Source organism: Planococcus citri, chromosome 5 (assembly GCF_950023065.1).
Source record: "Planococcus citri chromosome 5, ihPlaCitr1.1, whole genome shotgun sequence".
NCBI lineage: Eukaryota > Metazoa > Arthropoda > Insecta > Hemiptera > Pseudococcidae > Planococcus > Planococcus citri.
This window is the reverse complement of record NC_088681.1, coordinates 43,531,067-43,558,813: the sequence shown is the minus strand read 5'-3', so window position 1 is coordinate 43,558,813 and position 27,747 is coordinate 43,531,067. Positions and strand designations below refer to the sequence as shown.

Here is a 27,747-nt window from a genome sequence, read left to right as displayed (position 1 = left end):
GTGCCTTTGTCGAGCGCCAATGAAGTAGGAGGTAGACCTACGACATACGTGTACCTCTAGTACGGTTATTGACCGGATGCGGACGTTAATAACCACGAGGAGGATACACTGATTTGTTCAACGGATAATATTTTTATAACAAATTAAAACCCATGTACAGAATAATACGTTTATTATAATTAATATCTGTGCAATTACATAAACATACATGTATTATTCTCTTCAGCGTTACTCAATAAGACCGACACCAATTATTCTCATTACCGTTCTCGGCTCGAAGCACTGGACGGATTTAGGAATAGTAGCATCAGATCACAAGAGCCAACACTGGGCAACTTTTGGTAGCCCAGCTTCTTCTATATATATTGATCGGATACGTAACTCATCTGCGAGAAGCGTTCCGGCGCAGTACGTAGCGGTTCCCTGCACGCCCCCTACCCACTACAGATTGGCCGAAGTCAAATTCTCTTTACAGTGTTGCACAAATTAAAAACTTTTAGTAAAAAAGTAATGAAAAAAATTTTAAGATGAGAAACATTGTTTCTTATCAATTTCAGTTCAGCACGTGAAATATTTTTGTTTTTTTTTGAACTTTGAAATTTTTGTTGAACTTTGAAGTCTTTATTTTTTATGTACAATACAAAATAAGGGTAACATTCTTCTAGTTCTTCGTGATCTCAGCAAGATGAGTGCTACCGCAGCATCCTCTCAAAATAAACCTCTCATCTGTGTACCAGGTAATGATTTCAAAGCAAAAGTCGATCGAATCACTAGTAGATTTATCTGATTAATACATTTCTTTTCTTTTTAATTAGGTCAAAGACTATGTCTTATGGATAAAGACCATGTCAGCGGTAACGGTACTTACGAGCATCATGGATATATTCACGCATCTATCTTAGGCACAGTAAAAATAAACGAAGCTTCCTCAGATAACAATGTAAGTCATATCTGCAAATTCACCGGTAAATTAATGTCGATTCTTTGATAAGTGTTTGTTTCTTTTTTTTTTTCTAGAATAAAATAGTCGAAGTTCACGGTATAAATGAGCAAAGTGTGGTACCAGCTCCAGGGGACATCGTTACTGCTAAAGTAATCATATTCCGAAGTACTCGATGTTCAATTATTTCTCGTCACAGTTTACTGACTGAATTTATGATTTTTTTCTCAGGTTATGGTATTAACTCAGAGGTTTTGTAGATGTTTAATCAAATGCATCGGAGATACGGTGCTGAGCAGACCTTATCGAGCTATTTTAAGGAAAGAAGATATAAGAGCTACGGAGAAGGATCACATCGATATGTATAAATGCTTTCGTCCTGGTGATATTATTCTAGCACGAGTTGTATCCTTTTTTCGAAACCATGATGTGTTTTTTTAAAAAGAGATTTTGACAAGATACGAAGGATTAGATTGGTCTCCTTAATTTCAACGTTTAGTTACCTATGACTGAAATACATTCCTATCATTTGTCAACGGCTGAAAACGAATTGGGAGTTGTGATTGCCTACAGCGAAGCAGGTTGGTATCTGAAATCAGATTCAGGTGCAGTTTAATTATGGCGAGAGGTGTAAGGGGATTTTCCATATCGTTTCTTTGAAAACATAACCTTTTGGCGCAAAAGTTCATAAAAAGTCAATGTGCAAAATTTTTTGATTTGATTACGTTGAGAGCTCTAATTCAAAAATACTTACCTTCCCCCTTCCTATTTTTTTTAAACGAGAGAATGTCTGCAATATGAACAAACGAAGATGACGTCAATGTTTAGGGAGAAGAAAGGATACGGTTCTAAAGAGGTTTTTCAAATTTCAAGGACATTGAATCTATTTCAAAAATGAATTTGATTTAAAACTTGAAAAGAAAACCCTTCGATGGTAAATATGTTCATGAAAATTTCCGAAAATTGCCTAGCTTGTTTTTAGGTATGTATTTTTTGAACTTAGGTAGGTTTGAACTAGAGTTTATTTTTTAAAGTCATTTTTCCTTCTTTTCCTTCAAAAACAAGAACAGGATCCACCATGGTAATGGACAATAAATCTCTGAATACATTTTTCATTCGAATTTTTATGATATCTACGTTCTGATATATATTTTTTTTTCGTAAACCAAACTGACAAGAGACCGATGGAGAAGGACTGATATTTTGATTTTTTTTCAGTTTTCTAGGATTTGAATTTAATTTTTCAACTCGTCATCGATGAATTTTGGCAACAATTCAGTGTGTAATGATTGCCATTAGGATTTCAGAAAGTTAAAATGACCAGTTTTCGGTCAAGAAACATTGAATGGCAAAAATTCTAGAAAAATTCAGCAAAAATGGCAAAAAAAACCACTGTCAAAAATCAAAACAAAGGATTCCTAATAACATATAATCAAAGAAACATGAAATATTTTGTGTTTCTGGTTTTGGAATAAATTGAAAAATGTTCATAAATCAATTCTTGCGGGTTTTTAGTTTCGAAAATTCGACGTTTACATTTACGTTTTTGGATTTTCATGATTCTTTCAGCACTGGCTGCTGGAGCTAGATCATTTATAGGTACCTATGTTTTTTCGATCAAAATCACTGCAGAACTGGAATTGATAAATTTAAAAAAAATTGCTTTGTAATTTTCCAAAATTTTAAAAGTAATACTGTCCATTCATTTTACAAAATTAAGCCCTTTGAAAAATTTCTCTCAATCATGTTTCAACAGTCTCGTTAAAAATTGTGACATTATTGGAAGAGAGGGAAGTGGAGGAAGATTTTCTTCTTTTTTTCCCTCGAAAATATAAACCATTAAACCATAAACGTATTTGGAAGAATTTGCTCCATTTTTTTTTTTTTTTTTTTTTTTTGTCAAGCTTGAAAGGCTGGAAATTGTTTTATCGTTTTGAAAAAATTGAATAGGTAACTTGAAAAAGTCCTTTTCAATTTTCCTAGTAGAGGAAGCATTTTGAAATCGCCTATCTCCTATTTAAACGAAACCACGCTAGATTTTCATGTCCTAAAAGTCACATAACCCGAAATTTCAGGCGTTTAAGTTCAGTTCCACATTTTTGGTGAGTTTTTGAAAATTCAAAAATCTAAAAAAGATGATTATTTGAGGACGTTTTTCAAACTTTTTCATGGAATCTAATTTTTTTTCGAGTAAAATGATCCTACGCGAATAAAATAATTTCGCTTATGTCAACAAGAGAACTATTAGTTTAAGTTTGATGACATTCTGGAGCCTCCAGTGATTTTTTTCATTTTCCAAACAAAGCAGTTATTGGGAAATTTTAGGAGTGTGAGTTCAAAAGTAAATTTCCAACAAATTTTTAAATTCTAGAAAAATTTCTGGGAACTTTGAAAAGACCAAATTAATATTGTTTTTGAATTGAGTGGTCTTTTAGACACACCAGACAATATCTTGCCCAAAATCCTGCTCAATACCAGCTCTTTAAAAATGCACTTTTTTCCCACTTTTCTGGAATTTACAAATTGATGAAAAATTCAATTTTGGACTCACATTCCTCGACTTTTGAGGATGAACGACTAAAATGGCCGAGAGAGTGCTCAATGAGCACCGGCCAAAGTTATATTTTCGGCCATTCCAGGTCGATTTGAAGTTTTTGGAAAAAATTAAAAAATCTCTTCAGGCTCCAGAATGGGTTGAACTATATAAATTATTCATATAGGTTCTCTTTTCTCAAAAAAAATTTATTTCATGACAAATTTTGAAAATCGTCCTTAAAAAGGCGTTCTTGAATTTTTCAAATTAACTTCAAAATTCGCCAAAGATCCAAAAATGAACTTTGGCACCTGAAATTTTGCTAATTGGGGTAGGTATTAAAATACTCGATTGAATGATCTTAAAATTGAATAAAAATTGTGAAAAACATCGTGAGAATGACTCCCAATTCAGGGAAATGAATCGCCAAATTTTGTGAACTCGTTAAAATCAAAAATTCAAAGCAATCCGAGCTTTAAAAAAAAAATTATTCAAAATATTTCAGCAAATTTTTAATAAAGTTTTGAAGTATTTTGATTTCATTTCGAAAATTTTCATCGATTTTTCAGAAATATTTTCCCATTATTTCGATTATTTTCATCACATTTACTCTTGTATGTTCTAATGTTTTTCTGTTAGGTTAATTTTTTAGTCACATTCTGATGACTTTCATAATTTTTCAACAATTCAAATAAATTTTGCAAATATTTCGGTAATTTTCAAAATTTTTTCCAATTTGTAAAATTTCATATCAATTTTTCGATTTTATTTCTCATGTTGATTTTTTTTTATATAGGTAGGTAAATTTAAAAGTTGATGTTTGTTAAAAATGTGATTGAAAATTACTTACCTGTGCTTGGAAAATTGCAGAAACAATCATCTTGAATTTCAGTTCGCGTTACCTTCGAAAGCAGGATATTTTTCTCCAAATCTCTGATTAGTCTTCTTCTCTTCCGTTCAAAAATTAAATTCACATACTCACACAATCTTTTGAATCCCCCCTCTTCCCACCACCACAGCACAACTTCTCGCACCTCCAAATAATAACTGTTCTTTCACCTCGGTTTTGAAAATACCCCTTTGTATCGTTTGTTTCAGGAATCCCAATGATACCAATCAGTTGGACTGAAATGCAATGTCCAAAAACTCACAACAAAGAATTACGAAAAGTAGCCCGAATAGTTCCCGAAGAGATCGCTGTTCCGGAATAACTCGTACAAAAACCATCTCAAAAAAATCAACGCAATAGGTATAAAAATGGAAAAAAAACGATACTGTATTGTAAATAATAATAAAATCAGCCTTCGAGAATTTGTACAACAGGTAAGTTGAGTACATGTATGAACGTATTATTGGTGGCTATCTATCTAGCAATAGTATCTCTATCTACTTATACCTATCGTTGAATTTCTTTTGTCTTAAATCACTTTTAAATTGTTCTAGTTTCAAATTATACGGATCTTCGTGATAACTGCTAGAAGGAGGAGTAGGAAAACTCGGCACCGGTATTTGCTTCTCGTATACGAAGGCGCGTCGATCTGCCAACAGATAGAAAAAAAAATTACATAATTATTACCCACACATGTCGAGATACTCGTAATCGGGTTATTAAAACGTAAACAATTAAGATAACTCTGATAAGCGGACACACTCCTAATTTTGATAACTTTGTACAACCTTTATACATATACACAGCAATAATAATAATACATATTTAATTAAAAAATTCGTTTAATTACCTGCGACACGTTCCTTTTTCATACCACGGCCTAACTTGTAATGAGTTGGTAAATCGTCATCGTCGCAACCGTGCTTGATTACCCGATTAACGTATCTTTCTTCGGCGAAATACACGAAACCGAAATTATTTCTGCGTTAAAAATAAAACAATCGAGATGTTAATTTTCGTACGTAAAACCAGCAAAATCCTTCATCTCGAGACTCGAGATACCAATGTACGAGTACTTACTGGTTTTCGCGAAAATGCAGCTTCACTTCGCGTATAGCACCGTATTTTTTGAACCGTCTTTCGAACTCTTCCTCGGTAATGTCAGGTTCGATATTGCCAACGAATAACACACGCTTGTCTACTTCGACTTCGCCGGCATCGACCGTAGGCTCGGGATGGCTACGAATGTAAAAACAACTCGTGTTAGCCAAACTAGTCAATACATATTTTGGCACACACAGAGCGAGGGGTTTTTTAAAAATGAATTTAAATTACCCATTGAACACGTAAGGAACAGGCATATTCGGAGCACCGTAGGTAGGATAATAAGGTCCGTAATCTGGCCACGGGCACGAGACAGGAGGCGGCAGTGAAGGGTAATACATGTTTGGCATAGGCATCGGAATTTGCATCGGCATTTCGTTGAAGTTTTGGTAGTACACGTACGGCTCAGGAACTCTTTCCTGCTGATGAGGATACCAATCGAAACCGTTCGAATATGGTCGAGGTGATATGGAGCCCTCGGAGGTGTGAGATCTGTGATGGTAAGATCTTTCAGACGATGCTGAAGATGAACTGGAAACGTAACGTTTCCGCGAACGTTTTCTGTCTGAATAATCGCTGCAAAAAAAACAAAAAACAAACAGATGTTAGAATATTTAAGTATTCAAACTGAGACAATATTTTCTAGGAAGATCGTAATGAAAGGATTTAGAATTATTATAAAACGAGTGTAATCGTTTTGGCATATTATTGAAACCGGTTCAAAGTCTCATAATCTTGACTAATAAAAAATGAGTCATCGCGTCATCGAATTACTAATGACGTCCGAGAATAATTTTTTTTCATGACGCAACCGTAGAGAAAATTTGCGAACACGAATTTATGGCAAATCAAAGAAAATATCGATAAAGGTCTCGAAATTGTTGGATTGGAAAATGGTTCATTAGAAAAAAGACTAGTCATTTATTGAAAATAAAAAAATTGTTCAAATAATGAAAAATTGAAAACCACCACAATAAATTCTGCTGCTCAAGAAGTCGAGAAGAAAGCTCAGAGAATTGAGCAAAAAAATTAAACTAGATACTCGAAAAAATAGTTCACGAATTAAACAAATCTAATCTGGAGTTTTTGAGATCCTGCCTCCTACCATCAACAATTTTAGAACTAGTCTATTTTTTTTCCTAGTCTCTTCTCAATTTTACCATGTTTGAGTCGGTTGAAAAAAAATTTTTAAAATTAAAAAAAAAAACTGAAAAATACTCCAAGTAGTTAGGTACCTTTGGGGATTTTTATGTCCCAATAATTTGCGAGTTTCCATCGGAAATGAAGTAAGCACAAGATTAGACTTGAAAAAGCAGTTTTAAAAGGCTAAAATATTACACTCGAGAATTCGAGGAAAACAAACAATGTATCGTACCCGAACGATAGATAACGAATGTCGATATGTGAAAGATAAAAATGAGAACTTTCAGATACTGGTTATGTTCTTCTGCCGACTCGTGTGAAAATTACGAACGAAAAATCGCCATTATCGCCACAATACCTCTACCCATCTAACTATGAGTATTTTAGATAGGTAATATTGAGAAAAAATCGAAAAAATCGAAAAAATCGATAGAAAAACTTGAGAAATGTTTTTAAAAAATAATAATACGTAATTTGAAAAATTGAAACATTTTCTGAAAAAAAATAAACATTGACAAGTTTTTGACCATTGGAAGATAAAAAAAATGATTTAAAAAATTGGAAACAAAAAAAAACACTCGAAAAAAAATTGAGGATTCAAAAAAAGGTTTTAAAAATCGTTAAACTAGTAAAAAAAAAAAATCAAGATTATCTCTCTATCAGTTTAATAACTGGGATCTTTTTTTTTTTTTTTTTTAAATGTTTAGAATGTGTTATTTTTTTTAAACAACTCGAAAAATTGAGAAACAACAACGTTGAAAATAATTTAAAATTTTGGAAAGCCAGGAGAAATTTATTGCATTTAATCAGTCCTGGTCAAACAAAATTTCGATCGGATCAGAGCAGTTCAGACCTGATAATATTCAATAGGAGGGACCTGATTTGGATCTGACCAAATCTCTGAACAGACCTGAACATTTCATGAATCCAATGAGATCTGTTCAGACCTGATCTGAACCAATAGGAAACATCTGATTGGATCTGACTAGATCCAATAATTTTCTCTCGGGAATAAAAATCATTTTTTCGGTAATTGATTTCAGAACAAAATTCAAAAATTGAAAAAGCAAGGAAAACCCTACTCCAAATTTTAAAAATATATTACGCTGCAGAGAAAAGATTCAAAATGTTCTCCAAATATTGGTTTCAAAACAATCAAGACGAAAAATCAAGCGAATAATTTGAAAAGTTTTTGAATGAGCCATACAAAATTTTTTCTGATCATGATAATTTTGAAAAAAGTAGTGAAAAACAATTTTAAAAAATTGTGAAAAAAGGTTAAAAGAATATTGAAAAATTTCCTAATTTTACGAATAAACATTCAAACAATACACAAGAATTTTATGCTAATTAGATCAAAAGTGGCCCATTCAAAATAAATGCTTCCAAAATCGTTAAAATTTGGATTTTTTTGGGGGTGGAGGGGGAGTCTGGCATCCTTCCTTTCTCCCTTAACTCAATCAAGTTCATTCCTGATTCTCTGCTTCTTGCCAAATTTTCAGAATTATTATTATATTTTGAAAAATGCTTTTTAAAAATACGAAAAATTTCGAAACATTCAAAAAAAAAAGATCTCGAAAATCCAGAAAATTTCTATTTTAGAATTTCGTTTATTTTAAATTTTTCATGTGTGAGTGATTCAGAGAAAGAAACAATCCAAAAAAATTGAAAAAAAAATGGGGTGGCCTTCCTCTCTGTCCATCCTAGAAATCAATTCCTTTTCCCTCTTACTCTCAGTTTTTACTCCATTTTTCAAAAAAATGACTCAAAAAATTGTTTTGGGATTTTCATAGGAGTTGAGAGAGGGGATTTGGGGTCCTATCTGGTCAATTTCAGAACTCGATTTCTTCGGTTTCGTATCCTTTGCCTGTTCAAATTTTCAGAATCTATGTTTATCTAAAATTAGAACTCAAAAAAATTCTGGGAATTTTTATGTGGGGAGGAGAGAGGGAATTTTGGGATCCTTTCTTGTCAATTTCAGAACTCGATTTCTTTGGTTTCGTATCCTTTGCCTTTTCAAATTTTCAGAATCTATACTTGATCTAAAATTAGAACCCAAAAAAATTCTATGAATTCTAATGTGGGAAGGAGAGAGAGAATTTAGGGTCTTTCCTCTCTATCAATTTCGGAACTCAATTCCTTTGGCTTCTTTTCATTCACTTTTTCAGATACGTATTCAAAACCTTTATGTACTTCATTCAAAACAACTCTTCAATCTCTTATCCTTTGCTTTTTCGAATTTCCAGAATCTGAATTTGGGGGTTTTCTCTGTCAATTTCAGAATTCAATTTTCTTTGGTTTCGCATCTTTTGCTTTTTCAAATTTTCAGACTCAAAAAAATGGTTAAAAATTTTTCTCGGCAAAATAATTTACATATGGAAATTTTTTGATTGCTGTAATGAAAAATGGTTCATTAAAAAATACAAAGCTAAGTCTTTAAAAAATTGGGCAAAAAATTTTGATTTTTTTCACGTTGTGGTGTTTTCATGCGAATTTTTAAAACACCCTGTGACGAGTCAGTGCTGGAAAAATTTTTCACTAATTTTAAAAGCAACTGAACTGACCAATAAAACAAAGACCACCTACTTCGCTACCTCAATTCAATTAAAATAAGGATGTTCTGCTGACAAAACAAAATTCAGAGCTAATCCATACACTTTGGGATTTTTTCCGAATTTTTTTCGTCTTTTACCAAGACAAATTCGTCAAAAAGAACTTCAACTTAGTTTTCAGAATACACCCAAAATTTAAAAAATAACTTTAGCAAATTATTTTGTCAAATTTTCTATCAAAATTCTTACCTGCAATCGGAGTCATCTTCGTAACAGCTGTCGGAAAGTTTACGTTTACGTGAAGACGAATCACTTCGACGATGTTTATCTCTTCTACGTTTATATTTCTTAGAACTACGATCATCTTTACGAAGCAATTCTTTATTCACAGCAAATGGTATTTCCAACACAGGTTTCACCTTCTCCGCTATCCTTTCTGTACAAACATGAAAACACAAATCAGCATTACTTCAAACCTGCACAGATAATCGAGTAAATGAAAATACATGTCTAATTAATCGAAAAACTCACCACTATCAGAACATTTGGTATCGTTGGTTTTCTCATCAACAGGCGACACGCAGGCGCTGGACATTGAAGAATTCTGATAACTCGAAACACCGGATGAGCTGAACGGATCGCACGAATCAGACGATTGAGAGGTCTCATTCGGCGATAAAGAATTTGATCGGGCATGTGCAGACGTAGATCTTTCAGGAATGGCGATTCTAGTCAACTTGAGCGGCGTCGATATCGTTTCCGGTCTGCGTGGTAATGGTTTTGATTCGGTTGTTGGATGAGATCGTGGTTTAGAGTTTGATTTGCGGTGTATTGGATCTTGTGGCTGGGCCGGTTTGATTTTCGGGTCGTCACGATTTTTCAGTGTCTCAGGATGCAGTCTTGGTTGTGATTTCACGATTGGTTTCAAGTTCGATGAGGCAGTATTTCGAATCGGTTCGCATCTCGCGATCGGTTTCGGTTTCGGTGGTTTATCAGCAGCGGGTTTTTTGGTCGGCGATGCTTTTGTGACCGGGATCGCCGGAAGTGGTTCTGATTTCACAATCGATTTCAGTATTTCTTCGACGTTAGGAACTGGAGCTGGAACGACGATATCAGCCATCGAATTGGACGATTCGAATTCTGGTTCGCATTTGGGAGTCCGTTTCTTCAAGTAATCTTGTAACGTGATGACCTTTTTCTTCGCCGGTTGCGGAGCTGCTTCCTCGACAGATGGCTGAACTGGTTCGACGATTGTTGAGTCAACGTTACTGCATTGAGTTTCGGGTTGACGCGAGTCTTGAGTTTTCAATTCGTCGTAATCGTCAGTCATGTCTTCTCGGGTAGGACTAGCGAGAGGAGTAGGTGGATTCGATCTTACCACCGGAATCGATTCGACCACTGGTTGTCGTTGATCGTATTTGCCAACTACACCGATGAATTGAGGAATCGCCGAAGCAGCCACTGGAGACCGTACTCGAGGTTTGACGACGTTAATACGTTGACTAGATTTCAGTTCGCAGCTGAAAGATGACTGTGATCGTACCTCAGGAGTTTTGGCAACCTTGCGTTCGAGTGATGGGGTAACAGGTGCAAATGCAGATGCAGATACAAGCGCAGCCGAAAAACAATCGTCTTTGGTTTTTGGCTTTTTAATTTTTTTACCAGATGATCGTCGGTTTCTACTATTGGGTTCGTAGGTAGGATCATCTTTCAGCATCATACTGCACTTGTTTGTGGTGGATTTCGGCTGCATCGTTTTCTTGGCTTTTTTCACAGCAGCACGATGATTTTTGCCACCTTTGATCTGTTTACCCGAAGATGGCGACGGAATCGATTTACACGTAGAAGGAGAACACTGCGGTAAAACTATCTGCGGTATCTTCAAATTCAGCGAACCAGCAGGCGGACTGGAGATCACTGGTTCGACTTTTTTATAGTCTTGTAAAATGCATTCAACGGAAACAGGCTCGGCAACCCGTATGCTAGGAACTGAACGTTCGGTAGAACTGAAAGGTATCGTCGAAGAACAATAGTTATGCTCGGTGAAACAGACGTGCATTCGGTCGATCTGTTATCGAAAAAAAAAAAACAAAATGGAAAAACATTAGTCGAAGTTAAAATGTCAACAAAGTCTTATCGAAACTAAAAACTACAGCGGTTCGTTGTCGTTTTTCTGCCCATTTCATACGAACAATGTGAATAATACGTGCAGGAAGAATTAAGGAGGGAGAACTGGACAAGGTTATCTGGCTTTTAACAAAGTTGTTCTCTAGATTCGCGCCTTCATTGTCGCCAGACATCGGAGGAGGAGGGGAGGAGGGGGTAGAAGACTAAAATTCATAATGAACGTGCCACGTGGAACTTGGAAGTACAGGGGTAAATGGGTGATTTATTTTTAACCACAGAGAATTGTATCATACTCAAAAGGCCAGAAACTTATTTTTCAAGAGCCCAAAACAAATGAAAAACAAGTTCAAAAATTATTTTCGTATTCGAGATACTACTTCGAAAATAAATTTGAAAAATCGAAATTTTAATACGCTACGAGCCGAATAAAAAAAATGAAATTTCCACAGCGATAACGACAATCTGCTTCTTTCAGAAAGGTCCATTTTTGGGTATTTTGAGCCATACACCAAACATATAAAACAGGAAAATAACAGGTACTTACAGAAAAAAGTCAATTCATACGCACGGAAGAAATATCCATATTCAAAAATTGTCCATAATAATTCCTCAAATTTGAGATAAAACTTATCTCGAAATTTCAACGATAGAAAAATTCATGGTCAAGAATCGATAACTTTAAAATCAAAACATAGGTAACCAATAAATTTTCAAAAACTGTTGAAGAACTTTTTTTTGTTGCAAAAAACGATGATTTTTAACGGGAGGGGGGGAAGGTTGATGGGTTGAAGGGCGATGAAAAGCAAAGGAGAAAGCGAAATAGAAATTGTTTTTGACTACAGAAAAAAATATCAATAGAACGAACTGCCAGTTCAAACACAACGAAAAAATTGAACAACGAGAGCAAAATTTTTCCAAGATTGCAAATAAATAAAACATCATTAAAATTGCACGAAAGATTAAAAAAAAAACAATGTAGAAACAATGCCCAAAAATATGGCAAAAAATGTTAAAATGATCATAAAAACAGTTTCAAATTGGAAAAGGCCAATTTAAATAACATAAAAAATCCATTCAAAAAGAAAATGTCGACATCAGTCAATTTAAAAAGAAAAACGACCAACAAAAAATTTACTGATTAAATCTTCAATGTTTTTGACATCAGTAATTCTCATAGGATTATATAAAACATTCAAATTAAAGAGGGAGGGGGGGCTCACTTGAGTCAAAATTTATTCAAGTCGAAAATTATTCAGGTCAAAATTCGTTATCAAAAATGATAAAAATGGAAAAAATATCAAAATTTAGAAAGAAAAGAATAAATTAAGAACTCCAAAATTTGATTTGAAACATGAAAAAAAAATTTCTTTGAAGTTTTGATAAAAAACTGACACTAGCTGGTAATTTTTATCAAAAATCATGACTTTTGGGCAGTTTTGTCAAAGAAGTAAGACTGCGACATTTTCAAATTTTTCAATGCAGAAGATCCCCGAATCGAAAACGATTAAATTCGACAATTTTTCATGTCAAAATAAGTATGCAAAGAAAAAGTTGAAAAATTCTAAAAAAAAAGGGAACAAATAAGAATTTTAAAATTTGATTTTAAAGATGAAAAAAGGAAGAGGGAGAAGCTCCAGTCCAAATTTATTCAAGTTAAAAATTCTTCAGGCCAAAATTACGAAAAAATATTAAAATTCTAAGAACAAGGGAACAAATAAGAATTTCAGTTTGCCAAAAAGCAAGACTTTTGTGAGCAGTTTTATTTAAAAAGTAAAAGACTTCTTGAAGCGGGGAGGGGAGACAATTTTTCAGGTCAAAATGAACGAAAAAATCAAAATTTTAAAAGAATTAAAATGAATAGAAAATTTTTAGTTTGATTTAAAAAAAAATGTAAAAGAGGTAAAACTGACACCTGTTGGTAATTTTCATTAAAAATCATGACTTTAGGACAGTTTTGTCAAAAAAGTAAGACTTACTGCGATATTTTATTATTTTTCAATGCAGAAGAAGACGCTTGAGTCGAAAACGATTTAATTCGACCACGTTTTATGTCAAAAATATGTAAAGAAAAAATCCTGAAAAAGGGAAATAATGAGAATTTTAAAATTTGTTTTTAAATATGGAAAAAAGGTAGAGGGAGACGCTTCAGTCTAAATTGATTCAAGTCAAAAATTTTCAGGCCAAAATCACGAAAAGTTATTGAAATTTTAAAAACAAGAGAACAAATAAGAATTTCATTTTATGGCATTTTGACAAAAAGCAAGACTTTTGTGAGCAGTTTTTATCAAAAAGTAAAATTTTTAGGTAATTTTTTTCAAACATTTTAATGGAGAAAGCGGGGAGGGAAAGGAGGGGGTGTAGAATCCAACATTTATTCTGGTCAATAAAAATCAAAATTCTAAAAGAATAAAATAAATAGAAAATATTTTCACAGTTCGATTTAGAAAATAGAAAAAAGGCAGACTTTTGGAAAATTGCCAAAAAGCGAGAATTTTGAGCAATTCGGTCTAAACAGTAAATTTTTGAACATTTTAAAAAGTATTTTAGTGGAAAGATCAACAATTTTCAAGGTTGAAAATTTTCTATTTTCGCAAATGGATGCAAATCAATCCAGATTTTAAAAAAAAACTCATCCAATCGATCTAAAAATGTAATGAGGCACACTTGGATCATATTTCGATGCAATTGGATCTCCATATCATGTAAATTTGATTAAATACGGACGAACACTTTTTTAAACCCGAATTAATTTGGATCCAATTGGATCGAAAATTTTTCTCCACAATAACAAAGGATCGCAGCTTATAAGGACAAAATTTCATTTATTGATGACTCCTTTTAAAACAATTTTTCCAAGATTGGACTTTCCAAAAATTCCGAAAAATGCTTCAGAATGACTGGAAACCACTCCCAATCAATTTATGGGGGATCGAAAATCAGATATAAACCAAACTTTGTACTTCTAACCTAATTCGATCAAATTTTGATTTTTTTGCTAATGAAAAATGAGCCTTCTAAATTTTCAAAAATTTGCTGAAAATCGAAGAATGAAAATTCAATTTTGAAATTTGTCCTCGTGGTGTATTTTGGACGATCCTTTGATTTTTTTTTGTCTACATACTTCAAAAAAATTCTCTATTGAATAAATTTTTCAAATGGAAATAATCAGATTTAAATTGTTTTGGGTGTCTTGTGTTTTGAAAAATTGTTGCTCCCGCGTACGTTTTTTTAACCTCTTCTCTCAAAAACATTCAAATTCTGGACTTCTTAGAAAATATTTCCAAAAAAATTATGCTAATTAGGTACCTCTTCAATCTCTGGAGAAAATTTAAAACTAGAAATGAGAGAACAGATTTTGAAAATTTATGCTTGAACCATCAAAAGGACTTTAAAAGTAATAAATTCAAGGGCAAAAGTACTAAAATTGTATTCAGTTTCTCTGATGGTCAAAACAGAGAAAAACGAAAGAAATATCAAAATTAGAAGAGAATGAAGGGTAAATGTCAAAGTTTAAATAAAAAATGAGGAAAAACAGTACATGTTAATCAATTTAAGGAAAACGACAACATTAAAAAAAATATTTTCATACCATAAAAGGGGCAATGGGAGAAGGGTTGTTCGGACTCAAAAATACATGCATAGAATTAAAATCGACGAAGTATCTAATTTTAAAGAATTGATTCTAAACTTTTGAAGCTGTCAAAAAATTTCAGATAAGGGCAACATTATTGTCCTTTTTTCACTTCAAATCAGCAGCGATAGATTCTTCCTCCATCCCCTCCAATCGCAAATCAAGAATTGCAAGAAAAAAATCAATATTTCGTCATCATGCACTATTGAAGATCGGTTCGCTGTATTTTCAACCCCTCCCCCTCCCCCATCAATAAAATAATCCCAGAATTTAAAATCCTTCACAAAATTCATTTCAAAAATCTGCTAAAAAAAATTGGAACAATTTTCAAAAAAATTTACTCAAGGTTTGTTCGAGTTAAAGGTTTCAAAAAAGTACCCCCCCCCCTCAATCCAAAATCAAATTGAAACGTGTATCATCGACCCAAAACTCTCCTCCAATTTCTATACAATAAACTAATCCTATTTCTGATGATTTCGTCGACTCACCTGAGATAAAATTTCGGTCGACTTCTTCATAGCGAAATTGCCTTGAAACGATTCGTTCTTCAATAACGTCTTGATGGCTGACTGCGAATCGGAATCGGCGGCCGCGCCTTGATTTATATTGCAAGATATCTCGTTAAAACTGCCGGACTTTGAGGCAATGACTTGGTTTCTGGTATCATTTGCGAATAAATCTTGACCAGGCTCGCAAACATTAAGATCGTTGATCAATTTATCCAAGAAGGCGGCGTCTTCTTTGGTAACATCATCGACTTCGATGTCGTCCACTGGCACGTCCCCAAAAAGATCTTGAAACTCGAGTTTTAAATCTATAGACGAAGAAAAAAAAACAAAAAACAAAAACGACACGATTAGTAAAAAATCATATCACCTTACGTGGTGTTAAAACTGGGTGGTGTTTTTTTTCACGAATATATCGTAATTGATTTAGTAGAACGCCATTCGAACCGATATTATTGGTATTGGTGTCGGGGACGAATTAGATGACAGGTGATTTTTTAAACACCTTTTCTCTCAAAACGTTCGTTTTTCAGTCGGTACTTTAGTACTTACTGGTTTTGTCATCGTCCAAATTGCATAACGCGTTGTCATTAGGAAGAGGCTCGGGCGTATTTTCTTTACGCGGCGATACTAAAAGTGTATCTGGTAACTCCTCGTTCCATAAATTATCGTCTTTATCTTTAAATCTGAAATAATGTATATTGTTCGATAGTACTATTTGTTTTGAAGAAAATCGACGCACCCGTCAATCGGATAATACTTACATAAAAGGGTTAGTTTTGGTAACAACTGGTTCAGATTTCGGTATATCCGAGATCATCCTTCTCTTCATACTCAGCAAAGTGGTCCTTTGCGGATATTCTGGCTCTCGGTGGAAAATAGGCAAAGGCCAGGGTGTAATTTCAGGTGTCAAGATGGGTTTATCATCGTTCGTCCAAATTATATCCGATTCGCTGACGTCATGATTGTTGATTCCGTCCGAAAAACTGCTTATTACCGTTTCCTGGTAATCGTCGAACTGTAAAAAAAAGCATACATTACTGAATTTAGAAAACCAATCCTCAGGTATTTGCGAATTTTCCAATTCCAATGAAAAACTAACCGGCGATTGCGCAGGTAAATAAACAGAACTCAAACTGTCAATTCGTGAGGAACTCATTTCTCATATTTTCCAAACAAACCTGCAACAAAAATACACATCACACAATAGTAAATTAGATATAATGTATAACGCATTCGATAAAGAACCACTTCCTCTAACATCGAAGTCCTTTCAGTATACGTAGTGTACTACGAGTATTATCGTCATTTATACCCACATCTGCTGAATAACACATGTATACGTCTGCACTGCCCTACCTAGTCGTTTTGAAACCCAAGATTATCTAGGTACTCGGAATTTTATCGCGTTTAAAGATAAGCTAAAATGATTTTTATCATGCTACGACAGCACTGTTTAGAAAAATGCAAACGACAGCTAAATGAAAAACTAAACAAAAAATTAACCGACGGACCGGATGATAAAATCCTTGAATATAACACCGAATTATTTCCGAGGCAAAAAATTTTCCACCGATTAGGTAGGCTATTCAGTACGGATTATTTTTAGATTAAAAATTCGCAATACATATAGGTAGTTCGAGTACCGGCGATAATTAAAAATTACTCGCACGAGCATATAAAAAATCATTTGACCCTTACGATATTCGTATCATCTACATGAACAGAACAACGGTGTTTCAGGCGAAAATTTAAGAATAGACACACATACGATAGGAGTTTTTTGAGTTTGAGAACACGAAAGTAGAATAAAATATTAAGCTAACGATTCTGTAAAATTACATTCGTAGACTGGGAAATTATCAATTAGAGAATTCGATGAAATAAACACTCACCACTCGAAATGAAAAGCCCAAGATGAAAGATGACTGCGGGTATTCGCAAGATAACAGAATTCTTGATAGCACACAACAACACTTCACTAATCACTTGTTAAATATCACTACCGAATATACGATTTGATTTTAAGCTTTACAATCACTACGATCGTCTCAAGAATATAGTTCTGTAGCATTTAGCATACGCGAAAAAAATCACAAAAGGTGAACCATTTTACCAACTACAATAATAATTTAACCTCGAAGTAAAAAAATCACGTGGTAGGTATATAAGGGGCTAATTACTCGAAAACGTGTTGAAGTTCACATGAGACATACGACGAACGAATTAAGCGACAATGTCTTACGATAAGAGCGAAATAACTACTGACAAAACTGGAGCATACGTGATTAAATGCAACGAAGTGCGTTCGCGATCACGACAAAACTGCAACAAATGCCAAGTCTCCGCCTTGTTGGACGCGCCAACCAATCACAGCGCGAGACTGTGACAACATCGAGGAGCGGAGGGTAGAGTGTAACACAGTGTTGCCTTGTAGCGATGTGTTTGAAACGTTGCACATGGTTGCCTTTTTGAATTCGAATGCCTATTTTTAATACCTACCTGATTACTCGGAATTGGCGCTTTTTTACTCAATTTACGAGCTTGAAAGGGGAAAATATGAACGGGAATAGAATTATCGAGCTTTTATAAATAATTTAAAGCTAAATTCACGCCTTTCGAAAGAATTTTAGTGGTTTAAAAAAGTATCCTATCAAAATAAACGAAGGCAAAAATGCTGAAAATAATCCGAATAGCCAGAATGCTGAAAACGAAAACAATAAAATTTTTTTCCTTTTTTTTGATAAAGAACGGATGAACTTGTAAATTGCAAATTCTCAGTTTCGTTTCGTAAATCCCCGTGATCTTGTCAGTTTTGGAATCTAATCCATCCTAAATTTTAGTGTATTTATAGTCCATTTATAGTTAATTGTATTATCAACTCTAATGTACAATGGCGTTTTCACGGAGCAGATTATTATACACGGTGAGTACTGTAAAAATGTCTCTAAAATTCCAACTATTTTTGCTTCCCTTCGCAGAAATGTTTCTGTCTCGTAAATTCTCGCACTGTGCTCTATATCTGAGCTAATTATATTTCAAATAGCATCCTGTAAAGGTTACTCCTTTGGAGTTTGGATGCATTTCATAGATTACCATTTGCCCTTCATTTAAACTCGACATGTATACTCATATAGGTTAATTTTTATGATTCCAGGCGATTCGAAACCTTACCCCTTTATCGAGCATCAGTTGTAATAAAAATCTTCATACTACTGCCTGCGTGTCAAGTGTAAGTATTTCATCAACGAGGAAATCTTCTCATTTTTTGAAATCATACGATTTCATCGGTTTAATCGAAAGATATCTTATCAACGATTCTTTGAAATCGTATCATACGTGAATAATTTACCATGGATTTTCCCCCTAGGATAAATCGAGTGCAGACAAGAAAAGAAAATGCACTTTGATCCCTGGAGATGGAGTAGGACCAGAATTGGTTCATTCAGTTTTAGAAGTTTTCAAAGTAAATTTTATAATCAGATAAAGAAATATATCGCATTATTCGTAAGAATTAGTTCGAGGGGTTATTTATCCGTGTACTGATTTTTAGGCTGCTCAAGTACCGGTGGAATTCGAGATGTTTTTCCTCTCCGAAATTCAACAAACGCTTAGCGCTCCCTTAGAAGATGTAGCAGCATCGATTTCTCGAAATGGTATCTGCTTGAAAGTAAGTGTATTGTATTGTTCTTTTTCAAAGAACGGTTACTGTCGCGAACCCCCGCCGCCTCACCTCCACGTCCATTGCGAAGGTAGTTGTTTTTGAACCACTTTTATGTTAGGTACTCGTGACGGACGTTCGTTTGGGTACACCACCAAATTACAAAGGTCAATTCTTGGAACTTGTTTGTGTTTATGGTACGACGTTAGAAGATCGTGATCATTTGGGCGCCGTTGTTTTGCGAGACGTGCCGAATGGCCAACGGTATTGTCTCATTTGAATAGAAAAAGGGATATACTTTTCTACCCCCTATACCTGTCTTTGATCATTAATTACTTTCTTGCTATTTTCTTTTCGAACGTAATGTTCATCTAATGTAAACTAGCCACTTTTGTGTTCAAATGGAAAAATTCAGAGCCGAGTAGGTATTTTGGGAACTTGGATGATTTGTAAGGGAATGTTCAACATCGTTGAAATTATCAACTTGAAATTACTCATCTTTAAATATAGCAATCAACGCGCTGTAAATTGCAGGAAGTTGGGGTTTTCTGGGTATTACGATTACGAAATCAACACCAAAAGTATACTGAGATGAAATGAAATTGAAAAAAAATATGTCCGCTTTGATACGATCTTGTCATCTTTGATAGGTATAGGTGTAGTCATGGCGTGAATAATTATTACGTAATTGCAAAAGGGCGTATGGTGTTTGCTTTTTATACTACTTCTAGATGATATTCTTATACTATGTAAATTACCGGAAATAGACCAAATAGTTTTAGTGCTCAGGTTTAGCATACTTTTTTCACTTCGTCCAAAAATGGTCACCTGTTCTGAAATCACCTTATGAAGGAGGTAATGAGGTATCCCAACCGGCAAAAATATTTTGAACCGGACAAAGTGAAATCGAAAGAGCATGCAAAAATACACCATCATACAAAATTTCAGAGGCTGAAGTGCATTTTTCGATTTTTGGTAAATTTTAAAAAATGAAATCATGGGCCAAGAATGAAAAAAATCAAAATTTTACTAAGTTGACCTGAAAAGCTGAAATTTGGTATGTGCCCTATTTTCAACTTCCCGAATTGAATGGAAACGGTTTCCAAGCGTTCTGAGCAATTCTGCAGCCTCCAGTAAATTTTTGAATGTTGAAATTTCACCTCACAAGAGAACTTCACAAGTGTGCAGTAACCGATTTGGCCCGATTTTTTTTTTTAATGAAATGATCCCTAAGGTAGTCTGCCACAAAATTTATAGTCGCCCAATCGCGAAACTATGAGACCCAGAAGGTCCAAGTGTTTTAAAATTTTTGATTTTTCACCAATTTCACCAGCATAAAATTTGAAAAATATGCCTAAAACAATAAAATTATAATTCCCAGGATCTATCAAGTGTCAAAAAGTCATAGGGTCCAAGAGGTAGATATTTTTTGGACCTCAAATATTCGAATTTGTCCAAAAATAGCCGAAAAATGCGATTGGGCAGCAAAAACTTTGGGAATCGTTTTTTCTATCCAAAAGTCGAGTTTCTGATGATTCCAAAATTTTAGCCTCAAAAAATACCCTTTTGAATGCACAGACTCGAAATCGCTCTCAGATCCCAGGAAACTCTACTTGTGACTAGAAAAGACGATACCCAAAGTTGTGGCTGCCCAATCGCATTTCAAGACCATTTTTAAGCAATTTTTTGAAAATTTTGGCCCTTAAAAATACTCTTTCGGATTCGCAATCCCAAAATTGCGCTCAAACCTCAGAAAACTCGATTTATAACTAAAAAACTAAAAAAGATAATTCCCCAAGTTGTAGCTACCCAATCACATTTTTTAAAACCATTTTTGGACAATTTTTCAAATATTTGAGGCCCAAAAAATATCTCATGGGCCCCACGATTTTTTTACGCTTGATATCCATGAGAATTATATTTCTTACTATTTTACATATTATTTTTTTCATTTCTTTTATTGATGGAATTAGCCAAAAATAAAATTTTTTTAGACCTTTAGACGACTGTGGAAATTGTAGTTTGCGATTGGGCAGCTATAAATTTTGTGGCGGACTATTCTAGGAGTCCTCTTACTTTTGAGAACAAAACTTGGGTCAGACTGGTTACTACACACTTGTAAAAGGTAATCTAAGGTTTCCTTCTCACAAGGGAACCTGTTTGAGGTGTCACACTCTGATTCGAACGGGACCGCAATTTTTAGAAAGAGCATAGTCTAAAACCCTCAAAACCAAATTTTCAGCTGCCCAAGTTCATTTTTCGATTTTTGAAAATTCAAAATTGACTGTTTTTGGCGATTTATGCCTTTTTTTAAAAAGTACGTACATGATCAATAAAAATGGTCCAAATAAGTCTCAAAACTAATATTAATTCCCCAAATCCAAATTTTGCCATTTCCAGCAATTCTGGAGCCTCCAGCGCGAGTTTTCAATTTCTCCAGAAGTTTGAATTTGCTCCAGAAGGCGTGAATATGCAGTTGGACTACTAAAAATCGAGTTGTGTATTAGACTCGACCTGTTTAACGAGTTTATCTACATTTGAGCCAATTTTAGGAGTGACACCTCAAGAATGGTTTTTTGACCAGCTTTTTTCAAAATTAAAAAATCCAAAAAACCAAAAGATGAACGTTTGTGAGGAAATTTTTGAAATTTGCGCGAATTGCTGTATTTCTTTAAGAACTAACACCCGGAGCGCAAATTCTACCATTTTTCCAGCCGTTTTGGAGCGAGAGTGACACCTCAAAAAACCACTCTTGAGCTGTCACTCTCAAAATCAGCTCGAATATGGATAAACTCGTTAAACAGGTCGAGTGTAATATACAACTCGATTTTTAGCTGCCCAACTGCATATTCACGTCTTCTGGAGAAAATTCAAAATTCTGGAGAAATTGAAAATCGCGCTGGAGGCTCTCCAGAATGGCTGGAAATTGTGAAATTTTGATTTTGGGGGTTAGTTTTGGACAAAATACAGCGATCCGCGTGAATTTCAAAAATTTCCATACAAACGAGAAACTTTTGATTTTTTGGATTTTTTAATTTTGAAAAAAGCTGGTCAAAAAGCCACTTTTGAGGTGTCACTCTCAAAATCAGCTCGAATGTGGATAAACTCGTTGAACAGGTCGAGTGTAATGTACAACTCGATTTTTAGCTGCCCAACTGCATATTCACGCCTTCTGAAGCAAATTCAAAATTCTGGAGAAATTGAAAAATCGCGCTGGAGGCTCCAGAATGGCTGGAAATGGTGAAATTTGGATTTGGGTAGTTAATATTAGTTTTGGGACTTATTTCGACCATTTTTATTGATCAAGTACGTACTTTTTAAAAAAAGGCGTAAATCGCCAAAAACAGTCATTTTTGAATTTTCAAAAATTCGCCAAAAATCGAAAAATGAACTTGGGCGGCTGAAAATTTGGTTTTGAGGGTTTTAGACTATGCTCTTTCCAAAAATCGCGGTCCCGTTCAAATCGGAGTGTGACACCTCAAGAGGTTCCCTTGTCGGGAGTTGATGTTCATTTCGATAGATTTTATAACCTTTTTGAGGAAACTGAAATTTCCAAAAAATTATTGGAAGCTCTGAGGTGGCCTGAAACTACCTCTAGTCGACTCAGCATATTGAAATTAGGGGTTTAAATGAATTTTAGCTTTGCAACTTGCTTAGGTAAAATTTTGCGAAAATTTGAACGTGAAAAATTTTTTTGGAGGCTCCAGAACTTCTCAAAATGGTTCGAAATCGTTTCTAATCAATTGGGCCGGTCGAAAATCGGGTATAAACCAACTATCAGCATTCTAGGTCAAATTGGTGAAATTTTCTTCTTTATTTTCCAATCGACCTTTTTTGGTTGGTCACTTCAAAAAATTTCATTTTTCAAAAATAAATTTCGCTCGCGATGATATTTTTTTTAAAAATAAGATGTTCAAGACATGCGAAAAACTGTCTACTCTTAATTGATATGATTTTGAAGCCAGTAAATTTGATCTATAGCTTGCCAGGTTGCATTTATCTAAAAAAAAAAAACCTGAGATGGCGATATTTGAGCACTTTCCCTTATGTTTCTTATTTTCGTAACATTGATCATATTTATCCTAATAGTATGCGACCAGGAGAATAATATTTTTTGCATTTTTACAGGGTGTATTGACTACTCCAGATTACAGTCGGACTGGTGAATTGCAAACGCTCAATATGAAACTGAGACGCGCTTTAGATTTGTACGCCAATGTCGTGCACGTGAAATCGTTACCAGGAGTAAAATCACGTCACTCGAATGTCGACTTAGTCATCATTCGTGAACAAATCGAAGGCGAATATTCAGCTTTGGAACACGAAAGCGTCAAAGTACATAATTCATATTTTATATCGAATTGTCTTCCCATAACATCGACCATTATCTAATCAAAAATTTCATACAGGGTGTCGTCGAATGTTTGAAAATAGTCACCGCTGCCAGATCTCAACGTATCGCCAAGTTCGCTTTCGATTACGCTATTAGAAATAATCGTAAGAAAGTAACCGCCGTTCATAAAGCTAATATTATGAAACTAGGCGACGGTTTGTTTCTTAGATCCTGTACAGAAGTAGGTTCAATATTACATTCTGCTGAACGAATCATTCGTAATTTCGTATCTATCTCGAATTAATCCCAACTTTCATTTCGCAGATCAGCAAATTATACCCGAAAATTGAATTCGAAACGATGATCGTTGATAATTGTACCATGCAGATGGTATCCAACCCTTATCAATTCGATATTCTACTCATGCCTAATCTCTACGGTAATATTGTCGATAACCTAGCTTCCGGTTTAGTCGGCGGAGCTGGTATTGTACCCGGAGCATCCTACAGTCCCGACTGCGTTGTATTCGAACCGGTTCGTATTACCATCTTTGCCTTTGTCTATTCTTTTATTGTCCTATATTTACTTAAAAATGACCTTTTTTTTTCAGGGCGCGAGACACTCGTACGCTGAAGCTGTCGGTAAAAACGTCGCCAATCCTACTGCCTTGCTTTTATGCGCAGCTAAAATGTTGACCCATATTAATTTACAGTATTACGGCGATATGATCAGAAACGCCGTCAATACCGTATTGAAAGCTGGAATAGTAAGCATAAATTTTTAAAAATGAAGGGGCTATTCAACGAGCTCGTGTACTAATTATTATTTTTTGTTTCGCAGACAAAAACGAAGGATATCGGCGGACACGCTACTACCGACGAATTCACTATCGCAGTGATCAATAATTTGCATAGTCAGTAATTTTATAGACGACTTTCTTGAATATTAGTTCATTTCGTTTCATAATTTTTTTTTTTTTTTCGTCTCTCGTTCCTAGCTAACATTTTTATCCAAGTTACATACTCTTGTCATTTTGCCCGCAATTATACCATAATAATCATGTGTTTTAGTAATTTATATCTCGGCGAGCTTGTCTCGTATAAGACGAATCATCGATGTAAACATTATCTAAAAAATACAAAATAATTCACGTATTTCGATTAACGATTTAATTTACTCTACTCGCGATTAGTATTAGGAGGTTTATTTTAAACCGTCAGTGCTCAAAATCCAATCGACTGGTTGATTAAAAATAATTTCTTCAGGAATAGGTAGGGTAAAGGACTCGACTGAATTAGATACTTCGATGAAAAATTTCAATTATGTTGAATGAAACAATTATAAATTCTGACGAATGTTTCAGCATAATACCTACTACCTAGGTACCTACATCGTACATACATATGGCAACATTGTTGGCAAAACTCATCTCGACTACTTTGAATTCAGGATTAATGTACGGATTAAGTTTCGATATATCGACCGATAGGCAATCAATAAGATGTCTGTAAATATCCGAACAATTTACAGATATTCCCTGATCATCGTAATTAGCATAGGCGAAAAATGGACTCGCTCCTGATGTACACTGGTTATCTTCTTAACAAAAGGATGCCTTGCGTCCCTCAGCTACCCTGGCGCCGGATTGGTCCAACACGTCGAATGTGGATTCAGAAATGACGAGTTGATTAATCATTTTTTAATGAAATGCAAACTGGATTGCGTTAAACTTTTACATGTGGCATTGGTGAAATTCCCATAAATGTTTTGGAATAAAATGTAGATTGAAAAAAAAATTAATGTGGTCACATTTGCAAGGTAGCTATGTAGCTAAATACCTGCGTACATTTAAATAAATTTAAAAACGTAAAATTATCAGAAAAATAACCTACTATTGTACAAATAACGCCTGCTATCTGGTCCCTGTTTCCAGAACAGTCTATTGTGAAAGGATCATTAATCATGCAATGGTCTAAACTTGGACTCGTTGCCTCGACAATTAACTTCCGCTTAGAATCATTGTTACGAAAAATTAACATTATATTACCTAAATTTCCTATTTTCACCTCGACTCTACTGTCTTCTGGAATTCTTTTACCCATTAGGTGCACTTTCAACGGTATTTTGAATATGCCCTGTCAGTGTTTGGGAAAATTAATGACAAATTGTAGGAATTGATAAGTGATTTAATATAATAGATGGTATGGATGAATTGGTTGAGAGAATTTTTCTTGACTGAAAAAGTTGTATCCTTCTTGAGTCTCGACAATCCGTTGGTATTTCTTAAAATTCTGGAAAATTCTAATGAACAAGCACCTACTTATAGACCAACTACCTTTCATTTTGTCAATTTTTTCCGACAAATTTGAAACAAAATTAAAAATTTTTCATTTTTACAGGAAAAATTAGGTCCGTTTTTTAAGATGTGAAAATGACATAAAAATTTGAATTTTCAATTTTAAAAACTGAGCGAATAAAAAAAAGTATCAAATTTTTACTTTTAGTGATGAAATACCTACCTACCATGCGATGGAGGGGTGATTAATTTATTTTAAAAGCTTGGAAATGAATGATGACATGAAAAGTTAGTTCACACCGGTCACAAAAACGTAAAGTTGAAAGGGACACAGTTGTGATTCCGATATTCAAAATAAACCTGCCCTGAAAGAAAAAAAAGGGTCTTTAGGACAAAATTCCAAAATGTGTCAAGATTGCTTAGGAATTGATAAATTTGATTTTGGAAGATCAATACACCAAGCAAAGGACGAATTTTTACCGAAATTTCAACGAAAAAATGTCTTTATTTCAGAAAGGGACCGTGGCCATTTTTGAAAAACAATAAGCGTTTTCAAAATTAAAAAAAAAAACACCAAAAATCGAAAAATGAATCCTTGCAGTTCAGATTCTAGTTTAAAAGGTTTCAGAACAATCATGCTTTTTGCCAAAAATTCTGATTTATTTGAAATCCTCCTCTGAATATATAAGTGTAATGGAGGTTGTTTTTTTTTTCAGCAGTTGAAATCACGACATGATTTCCAGCTTTAGAATTCAATTGCTTGAGACTACTGCAAACTGGAAGAAAAACTGCAAAAGTAGGTAATAGAGTAGTTTTAAAAATTTTTTACCCAAAAATTCAGAAGTTCAAAGTTGAGCTTTTTGTGAAAACTCAACTCTCAAACGATTGCCAAATTTCAGAGCTGCATACTAAAAATTTGTAAAAAAAAAAAAAAAAAAGGAAAAAAAAGAAAAAACTGAAAGCATCCATTTTTGTGATGTGTATTTTGCGATGATAAACTTTTCGTGATGGAATTTGCTCCTAAATTTTAAAATTCCAATCTGTCTTCAATTTTCAGAAAATTTTGTAACCAATGAAAGTGTGGAACCGGCTGAATTTAAAAAAAATGAGTTGATTTTCGTATTCAGGAAATCAAAAAACCTAATAAACCAATGTCACACGATTTTTTCGATTTTCAGGAGATTTGGGGGGCGAATGCGAGGGGTGCGTTGGAAGGATCGAATTTAACATAGGTAGGTATTTTACATTTTGACCAAATCCGATTATGGCGAATTTTTTCGCAGTTTTTAAATTATAGCTTCAAAATTTGGCAAAGTTTTGAAAATTAAGCTTAAGCTTTATAATATTCTAAAAAAAAAAAACAACTTATGTTTACCAACTAAATAGATATCTACACACATAAAAAAAAAACTTGAAATTTTCAGGAAATTTTCATGCTATTTCCAAAAACCTGATTCCCGTTCAAATCAGAGACAGACACTTTGAGAGGTTTTCTTGCGAGTAGGTTGAAATAAGACAAGAATAATTTTTTGAAATTTGATGATCCCTTTTGGCCTTTTGATACAGACAAAAAAAAATCATTAAAAATATGTACTAAGTATGAAAATTGAAGGACTGTTTAAAAAACATCATAATCCAAAATGAGAATTTTTGAATTTCAATTTTCTTCATGAGAGAAATGACCGAGTCATTAATTTTTGAATACCTAATTTTGAGATTTCGTCCATTTTTTAAAATCACCTGGCACCTACCTACGTATACTTACGTTGGTTCAGTTTTTTATAACTAAAATTCTTCAACTGAATTAAAGTTTTTTTTTTTTTTTTTTTTTTTGCAATTACGAGTAAATTCTTTTATTAATCCAGCCCTTCTGAATCAGAATCGTAAAATTATTCATCAACCAGACTTTTTGGTCTTTGATATTTTCTATAAAAAATTATTAAAAAATAGAAAATAAATTTCTGTTGTTTTTTTTCAAATGTTGACTTCACAAAGACACGAGGTCCTTTTAAAAGAGTTGAATTTATTGTTC

The 27,747-nt window shown here is 34.0% G+C and overlaps 3 protein-coding genes across 5 annotated transcripts; 2 read left to right on the top strand and 1 right to left on the bottom strand.

Moving 5' to 3' along the window:
* The first annotated feature begins 541 nt into the window (after positions 1-541).
* On the top strand, positions 542-5,211 carry Csl4 (exosome component 1 Csl4). 2 transcript variants are annotated; one of them, XR_010559146.1, is made up of 7 exons: positions 542-737; positions 816-940; positions 1,018-1,092; positions 1,172-1,345; positions 1,440-1,521; positions 4,572-4,796; positions 4,917-5,211. XR_010559146.1 is itself a non-coding variant. In XM_065366804.1 (6 exons), exons 1-6 carry the CDS (start codon positions 686-688, stop codon positions 4,682-4,684), a joined length of 621 nt encoding a protein of 206 aa, XP_065222876.1. In that variant the 5' UTR covers positions 542-685; the 3' UTR covers positions 4,685-5,211. The 2 variants fall into 2 exon arrangements, 1 of the variants encoding a protein (XP_065222876.1); XM_065366804.1 differs by having other exon boundaries at positions 4,572-5,211.
* Positions 4,724-17,750, bottom strand: LOC135847315 (serine/arginine repetitive matrix protein 2-like). 2 transcript variants are annotated; one of them, XM_065366784.1, is made up of 12 exons: positions 17,609-17,749; positions 17,321-17,490; positions 16,528-16,606; positions 16,190-16,443; positions 15,978-16,111; positions 15,408-15,733; positions 9,693-11,229; positions 9,411-9,597; positions 5,698-6,042; positions 5,443-5,601; positions 5,213-5,343; positions 4,724-5,011 (listed from the first exon to the last, which is right to left on the bottom strand). In XM_065366784.1, the coding sequence occupies exons 3-12, from the start codon at positions 16,582-16,584 to the stop codon at positions 4,860-4,862; spliced, it is 3,282 nt and encodes a 1,093-aa protein (XP_065222856.1). In that variant the 5' UTR covers positions 16,585-16,606; positions 17,321-17,490; positions 17,609-17,749; the 3' UTR covers positions 4,724-4,859. The 2 variants fall into 2 exon arrangements, with proteins under 2 accessions (XP_065222856.1, XP_065222855.1); XM_065366783.1 differs by having other exon boundaries at positions 17,321-17,750.
* Positions 17,751-18,161: 411 nt separating this feature from the next.
* On the top strand, positions 18,162-24,573 carry Idh3b (isocitrate dehydrogenase [NAD] subunit beta, mitochondrial). The gene is made up of 9 exons (XM_065366794.1): positions 18,162-18,351; positions 18,583-18,657; positions 18,796-18,891; positions 18,979-19,095; positions 23,215-23,421; positions 23,496-23,660; positions 23,744-23,953; positions 24,030-24,185; positions 24,260-24,573. The coding sequence occupies exons 1-9, from the start codon at positions 18,319-18,321 to the stop codon at positions 24,338-24,340; spliced, it is 1,140 nt and encodes a 379-aa protein (XP_065222866.1). The 5' UTR covers positions 18,162-18,318; the 3' UTR covers positions 24,341-24,573.
* The last annotated feature ends 3,174 nt before the right edge of the window (positions 24,574-27,747 follow it).